Consider the following 26,940-nt stretch of genomic DNA (forward strand, 5'->3'; position numbering starts at 1 on the left):
CTGGGAGTTCTGTACTTCAGGAATTTACAATTCCCAAAAATTTTGTGCTAACAGTTTTTCATCCTAAAGTGATCCTTTTCCCACACTGCACACCTTCCTTTTGGATTTTACCTTGCCTCATGCTAACACATTGCCTCTTTACAATGATTCACTATATCTGATTATGCTTCCATGCAAAAAAAGTTTTCTGCCTCAGACAGTTCACTGTAATTTTGTATTGCTATTGATTGTACTAGTCTAGCCCCAACTTACTATATGGCTCCAGTCACCAGGACCACATGGCTTTAAATGCATGTTTTTATTGTCACTATAGGTGTTTTGTTTTTCAAAAGCAAAGGTTAGAAAATTTGGAGCATTTTAACTCGAGCCATTATAAGTAAAAGATAGCCAGTACCAGGAAAGTTTTCCTCTCCGAGGAAATTGTGAGAATTGTGTAATAACTTATATTTTCAAAACTAAGTTTTAGAAGACTATGTAAGGATAAAGATTATTAAAAATATATATATTTTATTACATGTTCTTTATTAGAAGCAACTTTAAATCGTTTTTCAAACGTATTGATTTTAACTAAAATAAAGTTTTACTGGAACACAGTCATGCTCATTCATTTATGTGTCATCTAGTGCTGCTCTTACCCTGCAACAGTAGAGATGAGTACGCAGTTAAAATGTACTGTGTACTCAACTCAGCTCTCAACTCATCTGACCCACAAAGTCTAATGTAGTTACCATCTGGCCCTTTACAGAAAGTCTGCCATTCCCAGTTGTATAGCATTCCCCTCCCACCTTCTTTCCCATCAGCTAACCCTAACTCACTTCTCATTTTGTGTTCCTGATGTTTTATTTCAAAAGTGAATAATATAACCTTTACCTACTTTAGGTTAGCATTTTAAAAACAAAATAAAATTTAGATCCTTCCTTACTGGTGCAGTGTTGTTTTTTTTTTTTTTGCCAGTGATCCTCAGGGGGAAAAAACTTGCCTCAGTTGCCCCAATCCTACTTTTGCTAGGGCAAGGTGAACCCTTTCAAGTTTGTATAATTAGCTTTTTTTTTTTTTAACTCAGAAAATGAATTATTAAACTGTGATTGTTTCTATTTTATTTGTTCTAGTTTCTTCTTCAATAATTCCTATTGCTGTGGGATAGGTAATCTAGAGCTAACTTCTGTCATTTTCATCTCTTTGCCCATTCCTTCCCATCTAATGTTAGATCACCTAATAAATAAAAACATTACCAGTTTTATTCTCTGCTGTGATATTTCTGCTCTTTTCACTGCATCCAAGTTAATGTGTAAATTTTGTCACTGGATTTTAATCTTTTTACGTTTTTTCCATCTTAGCCCACTTTCCTTTCTTTTCAGCCTGTATCTATTTTTGACCTTGTCTGTTCTTAATATTCCCTACTTCGGTTTCTGAAACGACCCTTTCTTTTTGACTCTTATTAAAGACACCAAGCAAATGTTTCTGAAATTTGTTTCTTACAGTAGGATATTTTCTAACATAAGCTTTTATTGTTTTCAAAGTAGTATACATTTCCTTTATAAATTATTTACTTGAGCTCCATGTTGATGTTTTTGTTCATTTACTGTGTTTTTCTGTTTGCCAGTCTTTGAATGAGGAAGAATCCTCGTGGGATCCTGATGCTTGTCAATACACAGGATGGGCAGATTGCCTTTAAACAGCACCGTCTCTATAGCTGTTGCATGAACATACTTCTTAGATCCAAAGGTGGGTTGATGTGCCACTGTAGAAGTAGACCAAGGTAGAGTTTTCTGTTCCAATGGAGACATACACTTGGGTTTCTGGTTTGGGACTACTGTGAATAGCACTACTATGAATATTCTTGTCATGCCTGTTAGTGCATACTCATGCATTTCTGCCGAATACATATCTAGGAGATAAAATCCTGAGTCATGGAATAGGCACATTTTCAACTGGAGACGTCAATGCCAACGTCCTGTGAATAGTGAACCAAAACTATTTGGAAAAATATTCCATATTTCCTTCTGTTTGATTCAACAAGCCAGCACATCCTCATAGTTAACAAAATATTGAAATGGAACATAAGAAAATGTTCTTTAAGTAGGGTATCTAGAAAACACCAAAGAGAATAAAGCTTTTTCATTTGATAATTATTATTACTAAAAATCATTTTAAATTACTGAGTGTTTAAGGAAAATAAATCTCTTTTCTCATGAATCACACACTGGCAAGCTTATGAGCACTGCACACCTTGGGAGAAGTCCAGACTATTGGAATTCTTTATGATGACACATACAGCTGCTGCTGCTTTTTTAAAATCACAATCTGTTAAAAAAAAAAAAAAAGGTTAAACAAGTGTTTATGATTATGTCATCTTTTAGAAACATTATCAGATCAATACATGCAAAAAATTACTGATACAATGACAATGAGCCCTAGCTTTGAACTCAGACAGCCCCACACATGTCCCAGCTCTGCCATTTATAAGCCTTATAGATGCAGATGTTTACTTTGCAGTGTCTCAGTTTCCAAACTCAAGCACTTAAAAAAAATCTGTAAACTGGGTTGTCATTGAAAATAATATATATACATCATAAAAAAATAAAAATACAAAAGAATGTCAACATGAGGAAAATCAGTCTCTTTTCCTTCAGTGTGACCTCCAGTCCCGTTTCCATGCCTGGCAACAACTACCTACCAGATTTCTTGTTGACCTTTTCAGAAATATTCTCTGTATATTGCAGGCATAATGCACATACATATATGTGTTTGCTTGTATGCATGCATATGTATTTCTAACTTTTAAAAAACCATGTATGCCTTTATTTCATTACTTACCCAAACATTAATGGACCATAAACAGAAATAGTCAGACATGTACAATAACTAAGTTTATCATCTTTGATTCATGCCATCTTTCAATTACATGAAGCCCATAGCTGCTTACTTATTTTCAATGTTACCATCTCAAAGATACAGGTGGGTAGAATAAATTTTACCTAACAGTATGTTAGCCTGATTTACTATTTTATATATTTTCATATGATATGATGCTTCAATTCATCCTCTTGACCTGGGTCTTGCAAATACCAGGAGCAGGCCTGCTTATGAATGTCCTGCAGACCAGTTATTTGTGGAACATTTGTGTGGAACACTTTTTTTTTAACTTGGGTTTTAATTTTGTACATAAATAGCAACATGAGAACGAGGAGTTCTAAGGCTTGTATGTTATCTCTACGTGAAAGGATTTGATTAGTTTGCTTGTAGGATGACATCACCAAGATAACAGAAGTCTGGTCTAGTATCCTTATAAACCCCAGTCATATAGTCTCTCCCCACTGACCTGAGCAAACACAATGGCTTGTTGTAGATAATAGAGGAAGGCAGCTAATTCCATAAAACCAGGTGGACACACTAGCTTCTTTATTTTTGAACATCTAGCCAAAAGGAGTTCAATAAGGCCAGGAAAACCATAACACCAAGTCTCGAAAAAAATCCAGAAGGTACATTTTGGAGATAGTCATAGCTGTCTAACCCCCATTGAACCAAGCTTTGCATCTTGGGCTTATTTTGGGAGTATGTTTGCTGACACCAGCTTGTGTATGGCTTGCAGTAGTGTCGGAGCTGTGAGATGCTTTCTTCAAGTGGGCTCCTTGACTCCTCCACATACTTCGATGGACCCTTGGGAACTGAGTAGAGTGAAAGCTTATCAACCTTCATGGAAATTTTGGGAGCTGAGTCCTTTTTCGGTGCAGTACAGACTTTCTGAAGGTAAGCAAGCTTGGGCCAGCTGGCCCCATGGACCTCTGAATTACCTTGAACATGTTGCTGGCAGTGGTGGCTCTGGCAGGGTCCCATTTATTTACTTTTAACTGACAAAGATTATATATATTTTTCAGGTATAGCATGATGGTTTAAAATATGGACACATTGTAGAATGGCTCGTCAAGCTAATTAATGTGCTATTTCATATTCTTTTCCTTTTTTGTGGAAAGGGTGCTTAAAATCGCTCTTAGCTATTTTCAAAATATAATACATTGTTATTATAGTCACCACTGTTGTACAATGCATCCCTTGAACTCATTCTTCCTAACTTAAATTTTTGACTGACATCTTCCCACCACACTAGCTTCTGGCAACCAACATTCTACTCTTTATTGAGTTCAACTTTTTTCTATTCTACATGTAAGTGATAGTGTATGTGTATGTATATGGATGCATTATGCCTGGTTCATGGCATTATGCTGGTATTTCTGTGCCTGGCTTATTTCACTTAGCACAATGCTCTCCAGGTTCAGTTATGTTGCTCCAAATGACGGTATTTCCTTCTTATTTTAAAGGCTGAATAGTATTCAATTGTGTGTATATTATATTTTCATTATCTAGTCATCTGTTGATGGATATTTAGGTTGATTTCAAATCTTGGCTATTGTGATTAATGCTGCAAGGAACATGGGAGTGTAGATATCTCTTTCACACACTGATTTCATTTCCTTTGGATATAAACCCAGTTGTGGAATTGCTGGATCATATGGTAGTTTCACTTTTGATTTTTTGAGGAACCTCCATAATGTTTTCCACAATGGCTGTACTAATTTACTTTCCTACCAAAAATGTGCAAGGGTTTTCTTTTCTTCACATCCTCCTCAACACTTATGTTTTGTCTTTTTGATAACAGCCATTCTAACAGTATGAGGTGATATCTCATTGTGACTTTCATTTGCATTTCTCAAACAATTAATGTTGGGCATTTTTTCATGGATCTGTTGGCCATATGCATGTGTCTTATTTTGAGAACTGTCTATTTAGGTACTTTGCACATTTTTTAATTGGGTTATTTATTTTCTTGCTATTGAGTTGAGTTACTCACATATTTTGAATATCAACCTCTTATCAGATGTATAGTTTGCAAATATTTTCTCCCACTTAGTAGATTGCCTCTTCACTCTGTTGACTGTTTATTGCTGTGCTAAAACTTTTTAGTTTGATGTAATCTCTTCTGTCTATTTTCACTTTTGTTGCCTGTGCTTTTGAGTTATATCCTAAAGATCATTATCCAGATTAATGTCAGGAGCTTTTCCGTTATGTTTTCTTCTGGAAGTTTTACAGTATCAGGTCTTATGATTAAGTATTTAATCCATCTTAAATTGGGTTTTTAATATGGTGGAGAAAAGGTTCTAATTTCATTCTTCTGTATGTAGATATCCAATTTTCTCAGCATCATTTATTGAAAAGACTGTCCTTTCCCCATTGTGTGTTCGTGGCACCTTTGTCAAAAATCAGTTGACCACAAATCCATGGGATTACTTCTGGGCTATCATGTTCCATTAGTCTATGTGTGTAGTACCATGCTGTTTTGATTAGCATAGCTTTGCAGCAGATTTTTTCAGTCAGGTAGTGTGATGGCTTTGTTCTTTTTGCTTCAAGATTGCTTTGGCTATTTGGGGTCTTTTGTGGTTCTATATGAATTTTAAGATTGCCTTTTCTATTTCTGTGAAAAAAATCACTGGAATTTTGATAAATATTGCTTTGAATCTGTAGATTGCTTTAAGTAGCATGGATATTTAAACAATATTAATTCTTCCAGTCCATGAACACAGGATATCTTTTCATTTAATTGTGTTTTCTTCAATTTCTTTCATCAATGTTTGATAGTTTACAATGTACAGGTCTCCTTGATTCGATTTATTCCTAAGTATTTTATTTTTTTCTTGTAGCTGTTACAAATGGGATTGTTTTCTTGATTTCTTTTTTGGATAGTTTGTTGTTCACGTATGGAAATGCTACGGATTTTCATATGTTGATTTTGTACCTGTAACTTAATTATTATTTCTATTAGTTTTTTGTTGGAGCCTTTAGGGCTTTCTAAATATAAGGCCATGTCACCTGCAAAGAAAAAAAAATTTAACTTCTTTCTTTCCAATTTGGGTGCCTTTTATTTCTTTCTCTTGCCCAACTGTGCTGACTGAGACTTTACAGTACTATGTTGAAGAGAAGTAGCAAGAATAGGGCATCCTTGTCTGTTTCTGATCTTAAAGAAAAAGGCTTCAACTTTTCACTGTTGAGAATTATGTTAGTTGTGGGTTTGCCATATATAGACTTTACTATGTTGAGGTACAATTTGTTCTATAAGAAATTTGTTAAGATTTTTTTTTTTTTTAATGAAAGGATATTGAATCTGTCAAATGTTTTTTTCCAGAATCTGATGATTTGATATTTTTGTCCTTCATTCTATTAATATGGTATATCACATTTATAGATTTGTGTATGTTGAGCCATTCTTGCATCTCTAGGATAAATCCCACTCAATCATGGTGAAAGACCCTTTTAATTTGTTGAATTTGGTTTGTTACTTTTTTTTTTTTTTTGAGAATTTTTGCATCTATGTTAATCAAGAAAATTGGCCTGTAATTTTTCTTTCTTGTAGTATCCTTGCCTAGTTTTGAAATAAGAGCAATGCTAACCTTGTAAAATGAGTTTGAAAGTATTCCCTCCTCTTCAATTTTTTAGGAGCAGTTCGAAATTTAAATGTTTGGTTGTATTCAGCAGTGAAGCTGTTGGGTCCTGCCTCAGATTTTCTTTGATCAGAGTCTTTTTATTACTGATTCAATCTCCTTACTTATTATCGGTCTATTCTGATTTTCTGTTTCTTCATGGTTCAATCTTGATAGACTGCATGTGTCTAGACATTTATCCATTTCATCTAGATTGTCCAAATTGTTGGGGTATAATTGTTTATAGCAGTCTCTCTTTCATTTTTGTAGCATCAGCTGTAATGTCTCCTCATTCATTTCTGATTTTAAGTCTTCTCTCTTTGTCCTTAAGTAGTCTGGTTAAAGGTTTGTCATTTTTATCTTTTCAAAATATAACCTTTCAGTTTTGTTGATCTTTTCTATTATTTTCCTAGTCTCTATTTCATTTATTTCTGGTTGGTCTAATCTTTATTATTTTTTTCTTTCAACTAATTTTGGGCTTAGTTTGTTCTGTTTTTAGTTCCTTGAGGTGTAATGTTAGGTTGTTTACTTGAGATCTTTCTTCTTTTTCAATGTAAGCACATATTGATATAAACTTCCCTCTTAGAACTGCTTTTGTTGCATCCCATTACTATGCCTTGTGTTTCCATTTTAATTTGCCTCAAGTTATTTTTTTAAATTTCCCTTTTCATTTCTTCTTTGACTCTTTGTTGTTCAGGACCATGCTGTTTAATTTCCATGTAATTGTGAATTTTCTGAAATCCCTCCTGTTACTAATTTCTATTTTATATACCACTGTATTTGAAAAAAAATACTGGCTATAATTTCAGTCTTCTTAAGTTTGTTAGGTTTGTTTAGTGGCCTAACGTCATTAATTCTGGAGAATGTTCTGTGTGTATTGAGAAGAATGTGTATTCTGCTGCTGCTGGATGGAATGTTCTATACATCTCTGTTAGGACCATTTGGTCCAAGGTATAGTTTTTTTTTTTTTTTTAGAAAGAGTCTTGCTCTGTCAGCCAGGCTAGAGTACAGTGACACCATCTTGGCTCACTGCAACCTCTGCCTCCCAGGTTCAAGAGATTCTCCTGCCTCAGCCTTCCAAGTAGCTGGGACTACAGGCACAAGGCACCACATCTTGCTATTTTTTTTTATTTTTAGTAGAAACAGGGTTTCACCATGTTGGCCAGGCTGGTCTCTTAACTCTGACCTGAAGTGATCTGCCTGCCTCTGCCTCCCAAAGTGCTGGGATTAAAGCCGCCATGCCTGGCCTGGTATAGGTTAAGTCTGAAGTTTCTTTATTGATTTTTTTTGTCTAGATGTTCTGTTCATTGCTGAAAGTGGGATATTGGAGGTCCCTACTATTACTGCATTACAGTCTAGCTCTCCCTTCATATCTATTAACATTTGCTTTATATATTTAGGTGTGCCAATGTTGAGTGTACATATATTTATACTTGTTAAAGTCTCTTGATGAATTGACCCCTTTATCACCATACAATGACTTTTTTGGTCTCATTTTATAGTTTTTTACTTAAAGCCTATTTTGTCTGATATAAGTATAGCTACACTTGTTCTATTTTGGTTTCCACTTGCATTGAATATCTTTTTTTCATTCGTTCGTTTTTTCATCTGTTCATAGTCCTTAAACTGTGAAGTGAGTCTCGTAGGCTGGATATAGTTAGATCTCCTTTGTTTTTATCCACTCAGCCACTCTATGTCTTTGCATTGGAGAATTTAATCTAATTACATTCAAGGTAATTACTGAATAAAGACTTAGTACTATCATTTGTTTCATTGTTTTATGGTTGTTTTGTAGGTCCTTGTTCCTTTCTTCCTCTCTTCCTGTATTTCTTTTAATTAGGTGATTTTCTCTAGTGCTTTGCTTTGATTTCTTACTTTTCACCCTTGTGTATTTAATAGAGGTTTTTGCTTTGTATTTACCCTGAGGAACGTATAAAACACCTTACAGTTAACTGATATCAATTTAAATTTGACTGCATGCAAAAACTCTACACTTTTCATCCACCCTCCTCAACATCTGTTTTCAGTTTCACAATTTACATCTTTTTATGTTGTGTATCCCTTAACAAATTATTATAGATATTATTTTTAATAGTTTTATCTTTCAACCTTCATATTAAAGATAAAAGTGATTTATACACCATCATTACAGTATTAGAATATTCTGAATTTGACTGTGTACTTACTTTTACCAATGAGTTTTATACTTTCATATGTTTTTGTATTACTAACTTTTCAGAAATAGTTTAACATTCTTTACTCTACAGAAATCACAATGAAGTAGAACTAAATATAACAACACAGATGAATCTCACAAATATATTAAGTACCAAAAGAAGTCAAATCCAAAAATAATCTACAGTATGAGTTTATTTATTTAAAGTTCAAAACCAACAGCATTGAACTATAGTGTTTAGGAATGCATACTTAGAAAGTTAAGGTATAACGAAAAACAAGAAGTGACTATTGTAAAAATAAAATAAAAATCAGAATAGTAATTACTTTTAGGAGGTAAAGAGAAGGTGGGAGCTTATGGAATACTACTGACTGCAGCAATAGCCAATTTCCAAAGCCATTTGGTGTTCTGTAATAGTGGTTGAGGATAGTTTTCTTACTTAGAAAAATCTCAATCTTGGCCCTGAGCTGGAAAAAAAATCACACTGAAACCTTACCACTCTGAACTACTGAATGTCAGTGTGACAGTGCAAGTCAGAATATTCATCTTCTCTTTCTGACCAAGAACCAACCAACCAACCAGCCAACCAAACAACACACACACCAAAAACCCACAAAAACAAATAAAAAATTATCGAAGTGGCAATGGGTAAGTCCATGGAACTGAGTGAATTTTATTACTGACATAACTGGTTAATAACACGAAAGATTCAAACATTTTGCAACCAGAAAAAGGGTATCTACCAAAAACCTAAAGCTAACATTATATGGGAAAATTTGGCCTTATCCTGGGTGCTTCACTCCACCCCAATCCATCACGCTAGCCCATTCAGACTATAAAAACACTTCTGGTTTCTCTTTTCCCTGGTAATGTCTCTCTGCCCTTGGCAAGAATATGCATTGTGTAGTTGTTGGGCGTATAGTCTATACATGTCCATTAGGCCAAGTTTTAAAAAATTATGTATCTAAAATACTCCATTTTAATTTTATTATTATTGAGACAAGGTCTTGCTCTGTCACTGAGGCTAGGGTGCAGTGGCATGATCTCAGCTCACTGCCACCTTTGCCTCCTGGGCTCAAGAAATCCTCCTGCCTCAGCCTCCTGAGTAGCTGGGACTGCAGGCACACACCATTACGCCTGGCTAATTTTTTTTTTTTTTTTTTGGTATTTTTTTTTTTTTTTTTTTTTGGTAGAAACAGCATTTCACCATGTTGTCCAGGCTGGTTGCAAACTCCTGCGCTGAACTGATTCACCTGTCTCAGCCTCCCAAACTGCTGGGATTATAGGCACGAGCCACTGCACCTGGCCAAATATTCAATTTCTAAATTTTTTTTTCCTCTCTGCTTGTTAGTTCTTGATAAGATTAAAATTTCCCAGAATTATCGTGGATCTGTCTATTTCTCCAGGCAGTTGTGTTACATTTTGCTACATTTAGGGTGAGTCCATGCTATTAAGTATATTTAAATTGTGACATTATATCTTCCCAATAAATTAGAACTTTATGACATGTCCCTCTTTTTCTCTAATACTTTCTACCTTAAAGTTTTCTTTGATATGAATATTGTTATATCTGCTTCTCTATGGGTGGTATTTTCACGGTATCTTTTTCATTCTTTTAACTTACAACCATTTTGTATCTTGAGAGTTTGTATAGGCTTCTTGCAAGCAACATATAATTTAGTATGATTTTTATTCGGACTGGTAAATTCTGACTTTATTTGGAATATTTTGTCTACTTACATGTAATGTATTCAATGATAAATTTTGGTTTCACCTACCATTTTACTCAGTGCTTTCTATTAGTTCTGTTTCCTTTTTTCTCCTTTATATCCTATTTTTGTACTGAGTATTTTGAAATCTTAATCCCATTTTCTTCTGTTAGTTTAGATGTCATCTATCTCTTTACTATCCTTTAGGAGTTACCTAAGAGGTTATAAAATGTAACCTTGAGTTATCACAGACCATTGAGTTATCAATGTCAACTTACACTTTTATCCTCCTCCTAGACAATGCAAGTGCCTTAGAACAATTTAATTCATTTAACCCTCTTCTGACGTATATATGACTCTTTTCTTTTATAACTGTTCTGCTCCTATGATTGCTGTTTCTTATAATAGTTGCTTTCTGCAGTCAATAAGCCAATCCACATACCTAACCTTAAATTTATTTCTAAAGTGCCAACTGGGGTAATTTTCTTCTGCTTAAAAAGCACCCTTTAATAATTTATTGTGTTGCAGATCTCCTAGGGACACATTTTATTACTTTCATTTGTCTGAAAATGTCTTTCATTGTTATTCTTGACTATCTTTACATGAACAATATGTTTGTACAGAATCCTACTCTATTTTACTATTTCAAATAGGGACATATCATTCCATCTTTTTGGCTTTCATTGTTTCTAATGAGAAGTCAATGGTCAGCTTAATTACTGCTCTTCTGAAAGTAATTTATCTTTTTTCTCTTAATGCTTTTAAAAGTTTTTCTTTTTCTTTTTGGCCTTCAGCAGTCTAAGATGTATTTAGGTACGGGTTTCATTTTTTTTTTAAATGATAATACTGTATTATTTATTTATTTATTTTTACTGCATTGTAGGTTTTGGGGTACATGTGAAGAACATGCAAGATTGTTGCATAGGTACACACGTGGCAGTGTGGTTTGCTGCCTTCCTCCTCTTCACCTGTATCTGGTGTTTCTCCTTATGCTATCGCTCCCCAACTCCCCACCCCCTGCTGTCTCTCCCCTATTTCCCCCTGACAGACCCCAGTGTGTGATGCTCCCCTCCCTATGTCCATGTGTTCTCATTGTTCGACACCCACCTATGAGTGAGAACATGCGGTGTTTGATTTTCTGCTCTTGTGTCAGTTTGCGGAGAATGATGGTTTCTAGGTTCATCCATGTCCCTACAAAAAAACACGAACTAATAGTTTTTTATGGCTACATAGTATTCCATGGTGTATATGTGCCACAGTTTCCCTGTCCAGTATATCATCAATGGGAATTTGGGTTGGTTCTAGGTGTTTGCTATTGTAAACAGTGCTGCAATGAACATTTGTGTGCATGTGTCCTTATAGTAGAATGATTTATAATCCTTTGGATATATACCCAGTAATGGGATTGCTGGGTCAAATAGAATTTCTATTTCTAGATCCTTGAGGAATCACCACACTGTCTTCCAAATGGTTGAACCAATTTAGACGCCCATCGACAGTGTAAAAGTGTTCCTATTTCTCCACATCCTCTCCAGCATCTGTTGTCTCCAGATTTTTTAATGATCACCATTCTAATTGGCATGAGATGGTATCTCAATGTAGTTTTGATTTGCATTTCTCTAATGACCAGTGATAAGGAACAATTTTTCATATATTTGTTGGCCTCATGTATGTCTTCTTTTGTAAAGTGTCTGTTCATATCCTTCACCCACTTTTGAATTGGCTTTTTTTTTTCTTGTAAATTTGTTTTAGTTCTATGTAGATTCTGGATATCAGCCCTTTGTCAGATGGGTAGATTGCAAAAAATTTTTCCCATTCTGTTTGTTGCCGATTTACTCTAATGACTGTTTCTTTTGCCGTGCAGAAGCTGTGGAGTTTGGTTGGGTCCCATTTGTCTATTTTGGCTTTTGTTACCAGTGCTTTTGGTGTTTTAGTCATGAAGTCCTTGCCTGTGCCTATGTCCTGAATGGCTTTGACTAGGTTTTTTTCTAGGTTTTGTATGGTGTTATGTCTTATGTTTAAGTATTTAATCCATCTGGAGTTAGTGTAAGGTGTCAGGAAGAGGTCCAGTTTCTGCTTTCTGCACATGGCTAGCCAGTTTTCCCAACACCATTAAACAGGAACTCCTTTCTCCATTGCTTGTTTTGTCAGGTTTGTGAAAGATCAGACAGTTGTAGATGTGTGGTGTTGCCTCTGAGGCCTCTGTTCTGTTCCATTGGTCTATATCTCTGTTTTGGTACCAGTACCATGCTGTTTTGATTACTGAAGCCTTGTAGTATAGTTTGAAGTCCAGTAGTGTGATGCCTTCTGCTTTGTTCTTTTTGCTTAGAATTGACTTGGCTATGCAGGCTCTCTTTTGGTTCCATATGAAGTTTAAGGTGTTTTTTCCATTTATGTGAAAAAGGTCATTGGTAGCTTGATGGAGATAGTGTTGAATCTCTAAATTACTTTGGGCAGTATGGCCATTTTCATGATATTGATTCTTCCTAACCATGAACATGGAATGTTTCTCCATCTGTTTGTGTCCTCTCTTACTTTGTTGAGTAGTGGTTTGTAGTTCTCCTTGAAGAGGTCCTTTACGTTCCTTGTTAGTTGTATTCCTAGGCATTTTATTCTCTTGGAAGCAATTATAAATGGCAGTTTGTTCTTGATTTGGCTCTCTTTAAGTCTATTATTGGTGTATAGAAATGCTTGTGATTTTTGTACATTGATTTTTTTTGTATCCTGAGACTTTGCTGAAGTTGTTTATCAGTTTCAGGAGAATTTGGGCTGAGACAATGGGTTCTTCTAGATATACAATCATGTCGTCTGCAAATAGAGACAATTTGACTTCCTCCTTTCCTATTTGAATACACTTTATTTCTTTTTCTTGCCTGATTGTTCTGGCTAGAACTTCCAATACTATATTCAATAGGAGTGGTGAGAGAGGGCATCCTCATCTAGTGCCAGATTACAAAGGGAATGCTTCCAGTTTTTGCCCATTCATTATGATATTGGCTGTTGGTTTGTTGTAAATAGCTTTTATTATTTTGGGATACATTCCATCAATACCTAGTTTATTGAGGGTTTTTAGCATAAAGAGCTGCTGAATTTTGTCAAAGGCCTTCTCTGCATCAATTGAGATAATCATGTGGTTTTTGTCTTTGGTTCTGTGTATGTGGTGAATTACATTTATAGACTTGTGTATATTGAACCAGCCTTGCATCCCCAGGATGAATCCTACTTGATCATGGTGAATAAGCTTTTTGACATGCTGTTACAATCAGTTTGCCAGTATTACATTAAAGATTTTTGCATCTGTGTTCATCATGCATAAAGGCCTGAAGTTTTATTTTCTTGCTTAGTTTCTGCCAGGTTTTGGTATCAGGATGATGTTGGTATCATAAAATGATTTGGGAAGGATTACCACTTTTTGGATTATTTGGAATAGTTTCAGAAGGAATGGTACCACCTTCTCCTTGTACGTCTGGTAGAATCAGGCTGTGAAACCATCTGGACCTGGGCTTTTCTTGGGTGGTAGGCTCTTAATTGCTGCCTCAAATTCAGACCTTGTTATTGGTCTATTCAGGGTTTCGATTTCTTCCTGATTTAGGCTTAAGAGGATGCAAGTGTCCAGGAATTTATCCGTTTCTTGCAGGTTTACTGGTTTATGTGCATGAAGTTGTTTGTAATAATCTCTGATGATGTAATAATCTCTGATAATAATCTCAGAACAATCAGGCAAGAAAAAGAAACAAAGGGTATTCAAATAGGAAAGGAGGAAGTCAAATTGTCTCTATTTGCAGACGACATGATTGTATATCTAGAAGACCCCATTGTCTCAGCCCAAATTCTCCTGAAACTGATAGGCAACTTCAGCAAAGTCTCAGGATACAAAAAAATCAATGATGATGTAATCTCTTGATCATTTTTTATTGCATCTATATGATTATTCTCTCTTTTCTTTTTTATTAATCTGGCTAGTGGTCTATTTTGTTGATATTTTCAAAAAACCAGCTCCTGGATTTATTGATTTTTTTGAAGGGCTTTTTGTGTCTCTATCTCCTTCAGTTCTGCTCTGGTCTTAGTTATTTCTTGTTTACTGCTAGGTTTTGAGTTTTTTTGATCTTGCTCCTCTAGCGCTTTGAATTTTGATGATAGGGTATCAATTTTATATCTTTCCTTGCTTCTCATGTGGGCACTTATTGCTACATATTTTCCTCTAGACACTGCCTTAAATGTGTCCCAGAGATTCTGGTATGTTGTGTCTTCATTCTCATTGGTTTCAAAGAACATCTTTATTTCTGCCTTCATTTCATTGTTCATCCAGTCAGCATTTAAGAGCCAGTTGTTCAGTTTCCAAGAAGCTGTGTGGTTCTGAGTTAGTTTCTGCATTCTGAGTTCTAACTCGATTGCACTATGGTCTGAGAAACTGTTTGTTATGATTTCCATTCTTTTGCATTTGCTGAGGAGTGATTTACTTCCAGTTATGTGGTCAATTTTAGAGTAGGTGTGATGTGCTGAGAAGAATGTATATTCTGTGGATTTGGGGTATAGAGTTTTGGAAATGCCTATTAGGTTTGCTTGTTCCAGTTCTGAGTTCAAGTCCTGGATAGCCTTGTTAACTTTCTGTCTGGATGATCTGTCTAATACTGACAATGGGGTGTTAAAGTCTCCCACTACTATTGTGTGGGAGTCTAAGTCTCTTTGCAAGTTATTAAGAACTTGCCTTATGTATTTGGGTGCTCCTGTATTGGGTGCATATATATTTAGGATCACTAACTCTTCTTGTTGCATCGATCCTATTACCACTATGTAATGTCCTTCTTTGTCTCTTTTGATCTTTGTTTTTTTTAAGTCTATTTTATCAGAGACATGAATTGCAACTCCTTTTTTTTTTTTTTAACTCTACATTTGTTTGGTAAATCTTTCTCCATCCCTTTATTTTGAGCCTTTGTGTATTCTTGCATGTGAGATAGGTTTCCTGGATACAGCACATTGATGTGTTTTGGCCTTTTATACAATTTGCCACTCTGTGTCTTCTGACTGGGGCATTTAGCCTATTTACATTTAGGGTTAGTATTGTTATGTGTGAATTTGATACTGCCATTTTGATGCTAGCTGGCTGTTTTGCCTGTTAGTTGATGCAGTTTCTTCATTGTGTTGATGCTCTTTACCATTTGGTATGATTTTGGAGTGGCTGGTATTGGTTGTTCCTTTCTATGTGTAGAGCCTCTTTCAGGAGCTCTTGTAAAGCAGGCCTGGTGGTGATGAAATCTCTGAGTACTTGCTTGTTTGTAAAGGATTTTATTTTTCCTTCACTTACGAAGCTTAGTTTGGCTGGAGATTAAATTCTGGGTTGAAAGTTCTTTTCTTTAAGGATGTTGAATATTGGCCCCCACTCTCTTCTGGCTTGTAGGGTTTCTGCTGAGAGATCTGCTGTGAGTCTGATGGGCTTCCCTTTGTAGGTAACCTGACCTTTCTCTCTGGCTCTCTGGCTGCGCTTAGCATTTTCTCCTTCATTTCAACCCTGGTGAATCTGATGATTATGTGCCTTGGGGTTGCTCTTCTTGAGGAATATCTTTGTGGTGTTCTCTGTATTTCCTGGACTTGAATACTGGCCTGCCTTGCTATGTTGGGGAAGTTTTCCTGGATAATATCCTGAAGAGTATTTTCCATTTTGGATTCATTTTTTCTGTCATATTCAGGTACACCTATCAAACGTAGATAAGGTGTTTTCACATAGTCCCATATATCTTGGAGATTTGTTCATTCCTTTTTACCCTTTTTTCTCTAATCTTGCCTTCTTGTTTTATTTCATTGAGTTGATCTTTTTTTATTTTATTTTATTTTACTTTTTTTAATTGCATTTTAGGTTTTGGGGTACTTGTGAAGAACATGCAAGATTGTTGCATAGGTATACACATGGCAGTGTGGTTTGCTGCCTTCCGTCCCCTCACCTGTATCTGTCATTTCTCCCCATGCGATCTCTTCCCACCTCCCCACCCCCCATCCCTCCCTCATTTCACCCCAATGGACCCCAGTGTGTAGTGCTCCCCTCCCTGTGTCCATGTGTTCTCATTGTTCAACACCCTCCTATGAGTGAAAATATGCGGTGTTTGATTTTCTGCTCTTGTGTCAAAGTTTGCTGAGAATGATGGTTTCCAGGTTCATCTATGTCCCTACAAAGGACGTGAACTCATCGTTTTTGATGGCTGCATAATATTCCATGGTGTTCATGTACATTTTCCCTATACAGTCTATCATCGTTGGGCATTTGGGTTGGTTCCAGGTCTTTGCTATTGTAAACAGTGCTGCAATGAACATTCGTGTGCATGTGTACTTAAAGTAGAATGATTTATAATCTTTTGGATATATACCCAGTAATGGAATTGCTGGGTCAAATGGGATTTCTGTTTTTAGGTCCTTGAGGAATCGCCATACTGTCTTCTACAATGGTTGAATTAATTTACATTCCCACTAACAGTGTAAAAGTGTTCCTATTTCTCCACATCCTCTCCAGCATCTGTTGTTTCCAGATTTTTTAATGATCGCCATTCTAACTGGTGTGAGATGGTATCTCAATGTGGTTTTGATTTGCATTTCTCTGATGACCAGTGATGATGAGCATTTTTTCATATGTTTGTTGGCCTCCTGTATGTCTTCTTTTGTAAAGTATCTGTTCATATCCTTTGCCCATTTTTGAATGGGCTTGTTTTTTTCTTGTAGATCTGTTTTAGTTCTTTGTAAATTCTGGATATCAGCCCCTTGTCAGATGGGTAGACTGCAAAAATTTTTTCCCATTCTGTTGGTTGCCGATTCACTCTAATGACTGTTTCTTTTCCTGTGCAGAAGCTGTGGAGTTTGATTAGGTCCCATTTGTCTATTTTGGCTTTTGTTGCCATTGCTTTTGGCCTTTTGGTCATGAAGTCCTTGCCTACGCCTATGTCCTGAATGGTTTTGCCTAGATTTTCTTCTAGGGTTTTTATGGTGTTAGGTCTGATGTTTAAGTCTTTAATCCATCTGGAGTTAATTTTGATGTAAGGTGTCAGGAAGGGGTCCTGTTTCTGCTTTCTGCACATGGCTAGCCAGTTTTCCCAACACCATTTATTAAACAGGGAGTCCTTTCCCCATTGCTTGTTTTTGTCAGGTTTGTCGAAGATCAGATGGTTGTGGGTATGTTGTATTTCCTCTGAGGCCTCTGTTCTGTTCCATTGGTCTATATCTCTGTTTTGGTACCAGTACCATGCTGTTTTGATTACTGTAGCCTTGTAGTATAGTTTGAAGTCCGGTAGTGTGATGCCTCCTGCTTTGTTCTTTTTGCTTAGAATTGACTTGGCTATGCGGACTCTCTTTTGGTTCCATATGAAGTTTAAGGTGTTTTTTTCCAGTTCTGTGAAGAAGGTCATTGGTAGCTTGATGGGAATAGCATTGAATCTGTAAATTACTTTGGGCAGTATGGCCATTTTCACGATGTTGATTCTTCCTAACCATGAACATGGAATGTTTCTCCATCTGTTTGTATCCTCTCTTATTTCGTTGAGCAATGGCTTGTAGTTCTCCTTGAAGAGGTCCTTTACGTTCCTTGTTAGTTGTATTCTTAGGTATTTTATTCTCTTGGTAGCAATTGTGAATGGCAGTTCGTTCTTGATTTGGCTCTCTTTAAGTCTGTTACTGGTGTATAGGAATGCTTGTGATTTTTGCACGTTGATTTTGTATCCTGAGACTTTGCTGAAGTTGTTTATCAGTTTCAGGAGATTTTGGGCTGAGATGATGGGGTCTTCCAGATATACAATCATGTCATCTGCAAATAGAGACAATTTGATTTCCTCCTTTCCGATTTGAATATCCTTTATTTCTTTTTCTTGCCTGATTGCTCTGGGTAGAACTTCCAGTACTATATTGAATAGGAGTGGCGAGAGAGGGCATCCTCATCTAGTGCCAGATTTCAAAGGGAATGCTTCCAGTTTTTGTCCATCAGTATGATATTGGCTGTTGGTTTGTTGTAAATAGCTTTTATTATTTTGAGATACATTCCGTCAGTACCTAGTTTATCAAGGGTTTTTAGCATAAAGGGCTGTTGAATTTTGTCAAAAGCCTTCTCTGCATCAATTGAGATAATCATGTGGTTTTTGTCTTTGGCTCTGTTCATGTGGTGAATTACGTTTATGGACTTGCGTATGTTGAACCAGCCTTGCATCCCCAGGGTGAATCCTACTTGATCATGGTGGATGAGCTTTTTGATATGCTGCTGCAATCGGTTTGCCAGTATTTTATTGAAGATTTTTGCATCTATGCTCATCATGGATATTGGCCTGAAATTTTCTTTTCTTGTTGAGTCTCTGCCGGGTTTTGGTATCAGGATGATGTTTGTCTCATAAAATGATTTGGGAAGGATTCTCTCTTTTTGGATTGTCTGGAATAGTTTCAGAAGGAATGGTATCAGCTCCTCTTTGTATGTCTGGTAGAATTCGGCTGTGAACCCATCTGGACCTGGGCTTTTTTTGGGTGGTAGGCTCTTTATTGCTGCCTCGACTTCAGCCCTTGTTATTGGTCTATTCAGGGTTTTGGCTTCTTCTGGGTTTAGGCTTGGGAGGATGCAGGTGTCCAGGAATTTATCCATTTCTTCCAGGTTTACTAGTTTATGTGCATAGAGTTGTTTGTAATAATCTCTGATGATGGTTTGGATTTCTGTGGAATCTGTGGTGATATCCCTTTATCGTTTTTTATTGCATCAATTTGGTTATTCTCTCTTTTCTTTTTTATTAATCTGGCTAGTGGTCTGTCTATTTTGTTGATCTTTTCGAAAAACCAGCTCCTGGATTTATTGATTTTTTGAAGCGTTTTTTGTATCTCTATTTCCTTCAGTTCTGCTCTGATCTTAGTTATTTCCTGTCTTCTGCTAGGTTTTGAGTTTTTTTGATCTTGCTCCTCTAGCTCTTTGAATTTTGATGATAGGGTATCAATATTAGATCTCTCCTTTCTTCTCATGTGGGCACTCATTGCTACATATTTTCCTCTAGAGACTGCTTTAAATGTGTCCCAGAGATTCTGGTATGTTGTGTCTTCGTTCTCATTGGTTTCAAAGAACATCTTTATTTCTGCCTTCATTTCATTGTTTATCCAGTCAACATTCAAGAGCAAGTTGTTCAGTTTCCATGAAGCTGTGCGGTTCTGAGTTAGTTTCTGCATTCTGAGTTCTAACTCGATTGCACTGTGGTCTGAGAGACTGCTTGTTATGATTTCCGTTCTTTTGCATTTGCTGAGGAGTGATTTATTGCCAATTATGTGGTCAATTTTAGAGTAGGTGTGATGTGGTGCTGAGAAGAATGTATATTCTGTGGATTTGGGGTGGAGAGTTCTGTAAATGTCTATTAGGTTTGCTTGTTCCAGATCTGAGTTCAGGTCCTGGATATTCTTGTTGATTTTCTGTCTGGTTGATCTGTCTAATATTGACAATGGGGTGTTAAAGTCTCCCACTATTATTGTGTGGGAGTCTAAGTTCTTTGTAAGTCATTAAGAACTTGCCTTATATATTTGGGTGCTCCTGTATTAGGTGTGTTTATATTTAGGATTGTTAGCTCTTCTTGTTGCAGTGATCCTTTTACCATTATGCAATTTCTTTGTCTCTTTTGATCTTTGTTGCTTTAAAGTCTATTTTATCAGAGATGAGAATTGCAACTCCTGCTTTTTTTTGCTCTCCATTTGCTTGGTAGATCTTCCTCCATCCCTTTATTTTGAGCCTTTGTGTATCCTTGCATGTAAATGAGTTTCCTGGATACAGCACACTGATGGGTTTTGGCTTTTTATCCAATTTGCCAGTCTGTGTCTTTTGATTGGGGCATTTAGTCCATTGACATTTAGGGACAGTATTGTTATGTGTGAATTTGATACTGCCATTTTGATGCTACCTGGCTGTTTTGTTGGTTAGTTGATGCAGGTTCTTGACTGTGTTGATGCTCTTTTACCATTTGGTGTGTTTTTGGAGTGGCTGTTACTGGCTGTTCCTTTATGTGTGTAGAGACTCTTTCAGGAGTTCTTGTAGAGCAGGTTTGGTAGTGATGAAATCTCTGAGTGCTTGCTTGTTCACAAAGGATTTTATTTTTCCTTCAATTATGAAGCTTAGTTTGGCTGGATAGGAGATTCTGGGTTGAAAGTTCTTTTCTTTAAGGATGTTGAATATTGGCCCCCAATCTCTTCTGGCTTGTAGGGTTTCTGCTGAGAGATCTGCTGTGAGTCTAATGGGCTTCCCTTTGTGGGTAACCCGACCTTTCTCTCTGGCTGCCCTTAGCATTTTCTCTTTCATTTCAACCCTGGTGAATCTGACGATTATGTGCCTTGGGGTTGCTCTTCTTGAGGAATATCTTTGTGGTGTTCTCTGTATTTCCTGTATTTGAATATTGGTCTGCCTTGCTAGGTTGAGGAAGTTTTCCTGGATAATATCCTGAAGAGTATTTTCCAGCTTGGATTCATTCTCTTCATCACATTCAGGTACACCTATCAGACGTAGATTAGGTCTTTTCACATAGTCCCACATTTCTTGAAGATTTTGTTCATTCCTTTTTGCGCTTTTTTCATTGAGTTGATCTTTGACCTCTGATATCCTTTCTTCTCCTTGGTCAATTCGGCTGTTGAAACTTGTGTAGGCTTCGTGAAGTTGTTGTGTTTTTCAGCTCCATCAATTCACTTATATTCCTTTCTAAGTTGTCCATTCTCATTAGTATTTCATGAAATCTTTTTTCAAGGTTCTTAGTTTCTTTGCATTGGGTTAGAACATGTTCTTTTAGCTCATGGAAGTTTCTTATTACCCACTTTTTAAGCCTGATTTTGTCAATTCATCATACTCATTCTAAATCCAGCCTTGTTCCCCTGCTGGTGAGGCGTTGAGATCCTTTGTAGGAGAAGAAGCGTTCTGGTTTTGGGTGTTTTCATCCTTTTTGTGCTGGTTTCTTCCCATCTTTGTGGATTTATCTACCTGTCGTCTTTGTAGTTGCTGACTTTCAAACTGGATCTCTGAGTGAACTTCAAGTTTGTTGACGATGAAGTTATTTCTTTCTGTTTCTTAGTTTTCCTTCTAACAGTCTGGCCCATCTGCTGTAGGACTGCTGAGGTCCACGCAGGCCCTGCTTGCCTGGGGAACACCTGCAGCAGCTGCAGAACAGTAACGGTTGCTGCCAGTTTCTTCTTCTGCTATCTTTGTCCCAGAGGGATACCCAGCAGATGTCAGTCTGTTCTCTCCTTTATGAGGTGACTCCTTGGATATACGTGGGTCAGGGAGCTGTTTGAGGAGACAGTCTGTCCTTTATAGGAGTTCACCTGCTGAGCTGTGAGCTCTGTTGTTCATTCAGAGCTGCTGGGCAGGTATGTTTAAGTCTTCTGCTGTGGAACTCATAAAGCCCCCTTTGCTTCCCAGGTGCTCTTTCCTGGGGAGTTAGGGCTTTATTTATGAGTTTCTGTTGTGCTGTTGCCTTTTTTCAGGGTTGCCCTGCCCAGCAAGGAGGCAGCCTAGTCACTGTCTACCTGCAGAGGCTTTGCTGAGCTGCTGTGGGCTCCGCCCAGGTGCAGTGTGAACTTTCCTGCAGTCCCATTTATACAGTTATAGTTAGAACTGCCTCAGCAATGGTGCCCCACCTCTATAATGGTGAACTCTCTCTGTAGTGGTGGGCTGCCTTAGCAATGGTGGGCTGCCTCAGCAATGTTGGACTACCTCTGTAGTGGTGGACTGCCTCAGTAAAGGCGGACGTCCCTCCCCCACGGAGCTGAACTGTCCTGGGTTCAGCTGTGCTTGCTGTGAAACTCTTAATCCAGAGCATTTCCAATTGCCGTTTTTTTTTTTTTTTTTGTAGGGATGGGACCAGCCGAGCCTGATCACCTGGCTCCCTGACTTAGAGCCTTTTTTTTTTTCAGCTGAACAGGCGACTGTGTCTTCCAGGTCTTCCAGTCGCCTGTTGAAAAGGCACCGGGATCTGTGTGATTTCCTATGCAGTGACCCACTGCACTGGCTGAAACAGCCATGCTGAGATTCGTGGTGCTTTTTGGCCCAGGAATCTCCTGGCCAGGCTCCCTGTTTCAGTTCCCTTTTTTATCAGTTGAATGGGCGACTCTGTCTCCCAGGAGTTCCAATCGCCAGCTAAAATGGCACCCGGACCCATGTATTTTGTGCAGAGAACTGCCACATCTGGCCAAAACAGCCGCACTGGCTGAAACAGCTGTTCTGGCAACCCGTGGGGCTCCTCTGCCTGGGAATTTCCTGGTCTGTGGGCAGTAAAAATCCATCTGGAAATGTGGCGTACACTCACCCTCTGCGCTTTCACTGGGAACTGCAATCCTGAGCTGCTCCTAATCAGTCATCTTGGATCCATCAGGTATGGGTTTCTTTTTATTTATTCTGTTTAGGGTTGAGAAGACCATTTTGGAAAATTCAGATTCCATATAAACTCTAATCAACATATTATTCCTTCCTTTATTAGTCATATTGTTTTCAATTGGTGGTCCATGCCTACTTCCTTTTCTAAATCATTAGGTTATCCTCAATCTATCCTTCTCTCTCTTCTGTAATTTCTATTCTTTTATCTTTTTGTGCTTCTTTCTAAATATCTCTGAGGAGAGATTCACTGAGTTTCTCACTTTTGCTACTGTACTTTTAAATTCAGGAATTTCTATTTCCTTCAAATCTGCTATATCATTTTTATTATGGCAAGTTCTCTTGGAATTTTCAGTACTGGCATTTACCCTTTGAACAGAGTAAGCGTCTTAGCTCAGGCTGTCATAACAAAATACCATAGATGGGATAGTTTAAATAGCAGAAATTTCTCTTCTCACAGTTCTAGAGGTTGTAACTCCAAGATCAAGGTGCAAGCATGGTTAGTTTTGGTTGAGAGTTCTCTTCCTGACATCTAGATGGCCACCTTCTCACTGTGTCTTCAGAATGAAGGTGGAAAAAGAGAGGCAGAGAGAGAGAGAGAGAGAGAGAGAGAAAGAGAGAAAGAGAGAGAGAGAGAGAGAGAGAGAGAGAGGGGCAAAATGGCAGAGGGAGAAAGGAAGGAAAGGATAAGTGCTGTGGTGTCTCTTCTCATAAAAGCAATAATCCCAACATGAGGGTTCTGCCCTCATTACCTTATCTAAACCTAATTCTCTCCTAAAGGTCCTGTCTCCAAATAGCACATTGGGGGTTAGAGCTTCAACATATGCATTTTCAGGGACTCATATCCATCCATAGCATTTTATCCCAGGTAGAAATCATGTTCTTCTTGCATGCAAAGTACGTTCATTCTATAATAACAATACCAAAAATCTTAAGTAATTCCAACATCAACTCTAAAGTTTAAAGTTCAAAGTGAGGAGAGGATCCAAGATGGCTGACTAGGAACAGCTCAGGATAGCAGCTCCCAGTGAAAGCGCAGAGGGTGAGTGGATGCTGCATTTCCAGATGGATTTTTATTGCCCACAGACCAGGAGATTCCCAGGTGGAGGAGCCCCATGGGTCGCCAGCATGGCTGTTTCGGCTGGCGCCCCGGCACAGCAGTTCTCCTTACAAAATACACTGGTCTGGGTGACCTTTTAGCTGGTGATTCATCTGATTTAAAAGGGGACTGAAACAGGGAGCCAGGCCAAGAGATTCCCGGGCAAGAAAAACTGCCACGAATCTCAGTGCCGCTGTTTCAGCTAGCGCAGTGAGTTGCCGCACAGGAAATCACACAGATCCCGGCGCCTTTTCAACAGGCGACTGGAACACCTGGGAGAGAGTCGACGGTTCAACTAAAAAAAAAAGGCTCTGAGGCAGGGAGCCAGGTGATCAGGCTCAGCTGGTCCCACCCACCATAAAAAAAACCTAGCAATTGGAAATGCTCTAGGGTGAGAGTTTCACAGCAAGCACAGCGGAACCCGGGATGGTCCAGCTCTGTGGGGGAGGGGTCTCTGCCATTACCGAGGCATTCCACCACTCTGAAGGTAGTCTGCCGTTGCCGAGGCAGTTCTAACTACACCCATATAAACAGGACTGCAGGGAAGATCACACAGCAGCTGGGCAACCCCATAGCAGCTCAGCAAAACCTCTGCAGGCAGACAGTGACTAGGCTGCCTCCTTGCTGGGCAGTGCAGCCTAGTAAAAAAAGGCAGCAGCACAACAGAAACTCATAAATAAAGCCCTAACTCCCTGGGACACAGCACCTAGGGAGAAAAGAGGAGTTTGAGTTCTGCTGCAGCAGACCTAAACATACCTGCCCAGCAGCTCTGAATAAACAACAGAGCTCACAGCTCAGGACTTGAGCTCCTATAAAGGACAGACTGTCTCCTCAAGCAGCTCCCTGACCCATGCATATCCAAAGAGTCACCTCATAAAGGAGAGAACAGACTGACATTTGGGTATCCTTCTGGGACAAAGATAGCAGAAGACGAAACTGGTAGCAACACTTACTGTTCTGCAGCTGCTGCAGGTGATCCCCAGGAAAGCAGGGCCTGGCGTGGTCCTCAGCAGTCCTACAGCAGATGGGCCAGACTGTTAGAAGGAAAACTAAGAAACAGAAATAACTTCATCATCAACAAACTGGAAGTTCACTAAGAGACCCAATCTGAAAGTCAGCAACTACAATGGCGACAGGTGGATAAATCCACAAAGATGGGAAGAAACCAGCACAAAAAGGATGAAAACACCCAAAACAAGAACACTTCTCCTCCTACAAGGGATCACAACTCCTCACCAGCAAGGGAACAATGCTGGATGGAAAATGAATGTGATGAAATGTCAGAATCAGGCTTCAGAAGGTGGGTAATATGAAACTTCTGTGAGCTAAAAGAACACGATCTAACCCAATGCAAAGAAACTAAGAACCTTGAAAAAATATTTGACAAAATGCTAATGAGAATGGACAACTTAGAAAGGAATATAAGTGAATTGATGGAGCTGGAAAACACAACACGACAACTTCACGAAGCATACACAAGTTTCAACAGCCGAATTGACCAAGCAGAAGAAAGGATATCAGAGGTCGAAGATCAACTCAATGAAATAAAACAAGAAGGCAAGATTAGAGAAAAAAGGGTAAAAAGGAATGAACAAAGTCTCCAAGAAATGTGGGACTATGTGAAAAGACCTAATCTATGTTTGATAGGTGTACCTGAATATGACAGAGAAAATGAATCCAAGCTGGAAAATACTCTTCAGGATATTATCCAGGAAAACTTTCCGAACCAAGCAATGTAGGCCAATATTCAAGTCAAGGAAATAAAGAGAAAACCACAAAGACATTTCTCAAAAAGAGCAACCCCAAGGCACATAATCGTCAGTCTCACCAGGGTTGAAATGAAGGAGAAAATGCTAAGGGCAGCCAGAGAGCCAGAGAGAAAGGTCGGGTTACCTACAAAGGGAAGCCCAACAGACTCATAGCAGATCTCTCAGCAGAAACCCTGCAAGCCAGAAGAGAGTGGGGGCCAATATTCAACATCCTTAAAGAAAAGAACTTCCAACCCAGTATTTCATATCCCACCAAACTAAGCTGCATAAGTGAAGGAAAAATAAAATCCTTTGCAAACAAGCAAGTACTCAGACACTTCATCACCACCAGGCCTGCTTTACAAAAGCTCCTGAAAGAGGCACTAAACATAGAAAGGAACAACCAGTACCAGCCACTCCAAAAACATACCAAATGGTAAAGAGCATCAACACAATGAAGAATCTGCATCAGAATGGCAGTATCAAATTCACACATAACAATATTAACCCTAAATGTAAATAGGCTAAATGCCCCAATCAAAAGACACAGACTGGCAAATTGGATAAAACGCCAAAACACATCAATGTGCTATATCCAGGAAACCTATCTCACATGCAAGAATACACAAAGGCTGAAAATAAAGGGATGGAGGAAGATTTCCCAAGCAAATGGAGAGTAAAAAAAGCAGGAGTTGCAATTCATGTCTCTGATAAAATAGACTTTATAACAACAAAGATCAAAAGAGACAAAGAAGGACATTACATAATGGTAAAATGATCAATGCAACAAGAAGAGCTAATGATCCTAAATATATAGGCAGCCAATACAGGGGCACCCGGATACATAAGGCAAGTTCTTAATAACTTACAAAGAGACTTAGACTCCAACACAATAATAGTGGGAGACTTTAACACCCCATTGTCAGTATTAGACAGATCAACCAGACAGAAAGTTAACAAGGCTATCCAGGACTTGAACTCAGACCTGGAACAAGCAAACCTAATAAGCATTTACAGAACTCTATACCCCAAATCCACAGAATATATGTTCTTCTCAGCACCACATCACACCTACTCTAAAATTGACCACATAATTGAAGTAAATCACTCCTCAGCAAATGCAAAAGAATGGAAATCATAACAAACAGTCTCTCGGACCAAGTGCAATCGAGTTAGAACTCAGAATTCACAAACTAACTCAGAATCACACAGCTTCATGGACACTGAACAACTGGCTCTTCAATGTTGACTGGATAAACAATGAAATGAAGGCAGAAATAAAGATGTTCTTCAAAACCAGTGAGAACGAAGACACAACACACCAGAATCTCTGGGACACATTTAAAGCAGTCTCTAGAGGAAAATGTATAGCAGTAAGTGCCCACATGAGAA

General features: G+C 38.0%; 1 protein-coding gene and 1 pseudogene across 8 annotated transcripts in view; both read right to left on the reverse strand.

Annotated features, from left to right (window-relative positions):
* Positions 1-1,467: 1,467 nt before the first annotated feature.
* CFAP91 (cilia and flagella associated protein 91) overlaps positions 1,468-26,940 on the reverse strand; it is an 88,708-nt gene continuing 63,235 nt past the window's right edge. For 2 of the 8 annotated variants that reach the window (XM_074404299.1, XM_074404303.1), the window contains 2 exons: positions 2,230-2,304; positions 1,468-2,088 (listed from right to left, as the gene is read on the reverse strand). In XM_074404299.1, coding sequence (XP_074260400.1) covers positions 1,928-2,088; positions 2,230-2,304 — 236 coding nt within the window. In that variant the 3' untranslated portion in view covers positions 1,468-1,927. Of the gene's footprint in view, positions 2,089-2,216; positions 2,305-20,690; positions 24,816-26,940 lie in introns of those variants that run through there. The other 6 variants (XR_012518775.1, XM_074404301.1, XR_012518774.1 and 3 more) reach the window with 6 other exon arrangements.
* On the reverse strand, positions 2,316-16,941 carry LOC141585358 (MICOS complex subunit MIC26 pseudogene; annotated as a pseudogene).

The sequence above is a fragment of the Saimiri boliviensis genome, chromosome 8, assembly GCF_048565385.1.
Source record: "Saimiri boliviensis isolate mSaiBol1 chromosome 8, mSaiBol1.pri, whole genome shotgun sequence".
Lineage (NCBI taxonomy): Eukaryota > Metazoa > Chordata > Mammalia > Primates > Cebidae > Saimiri > Saimiri boliviensis.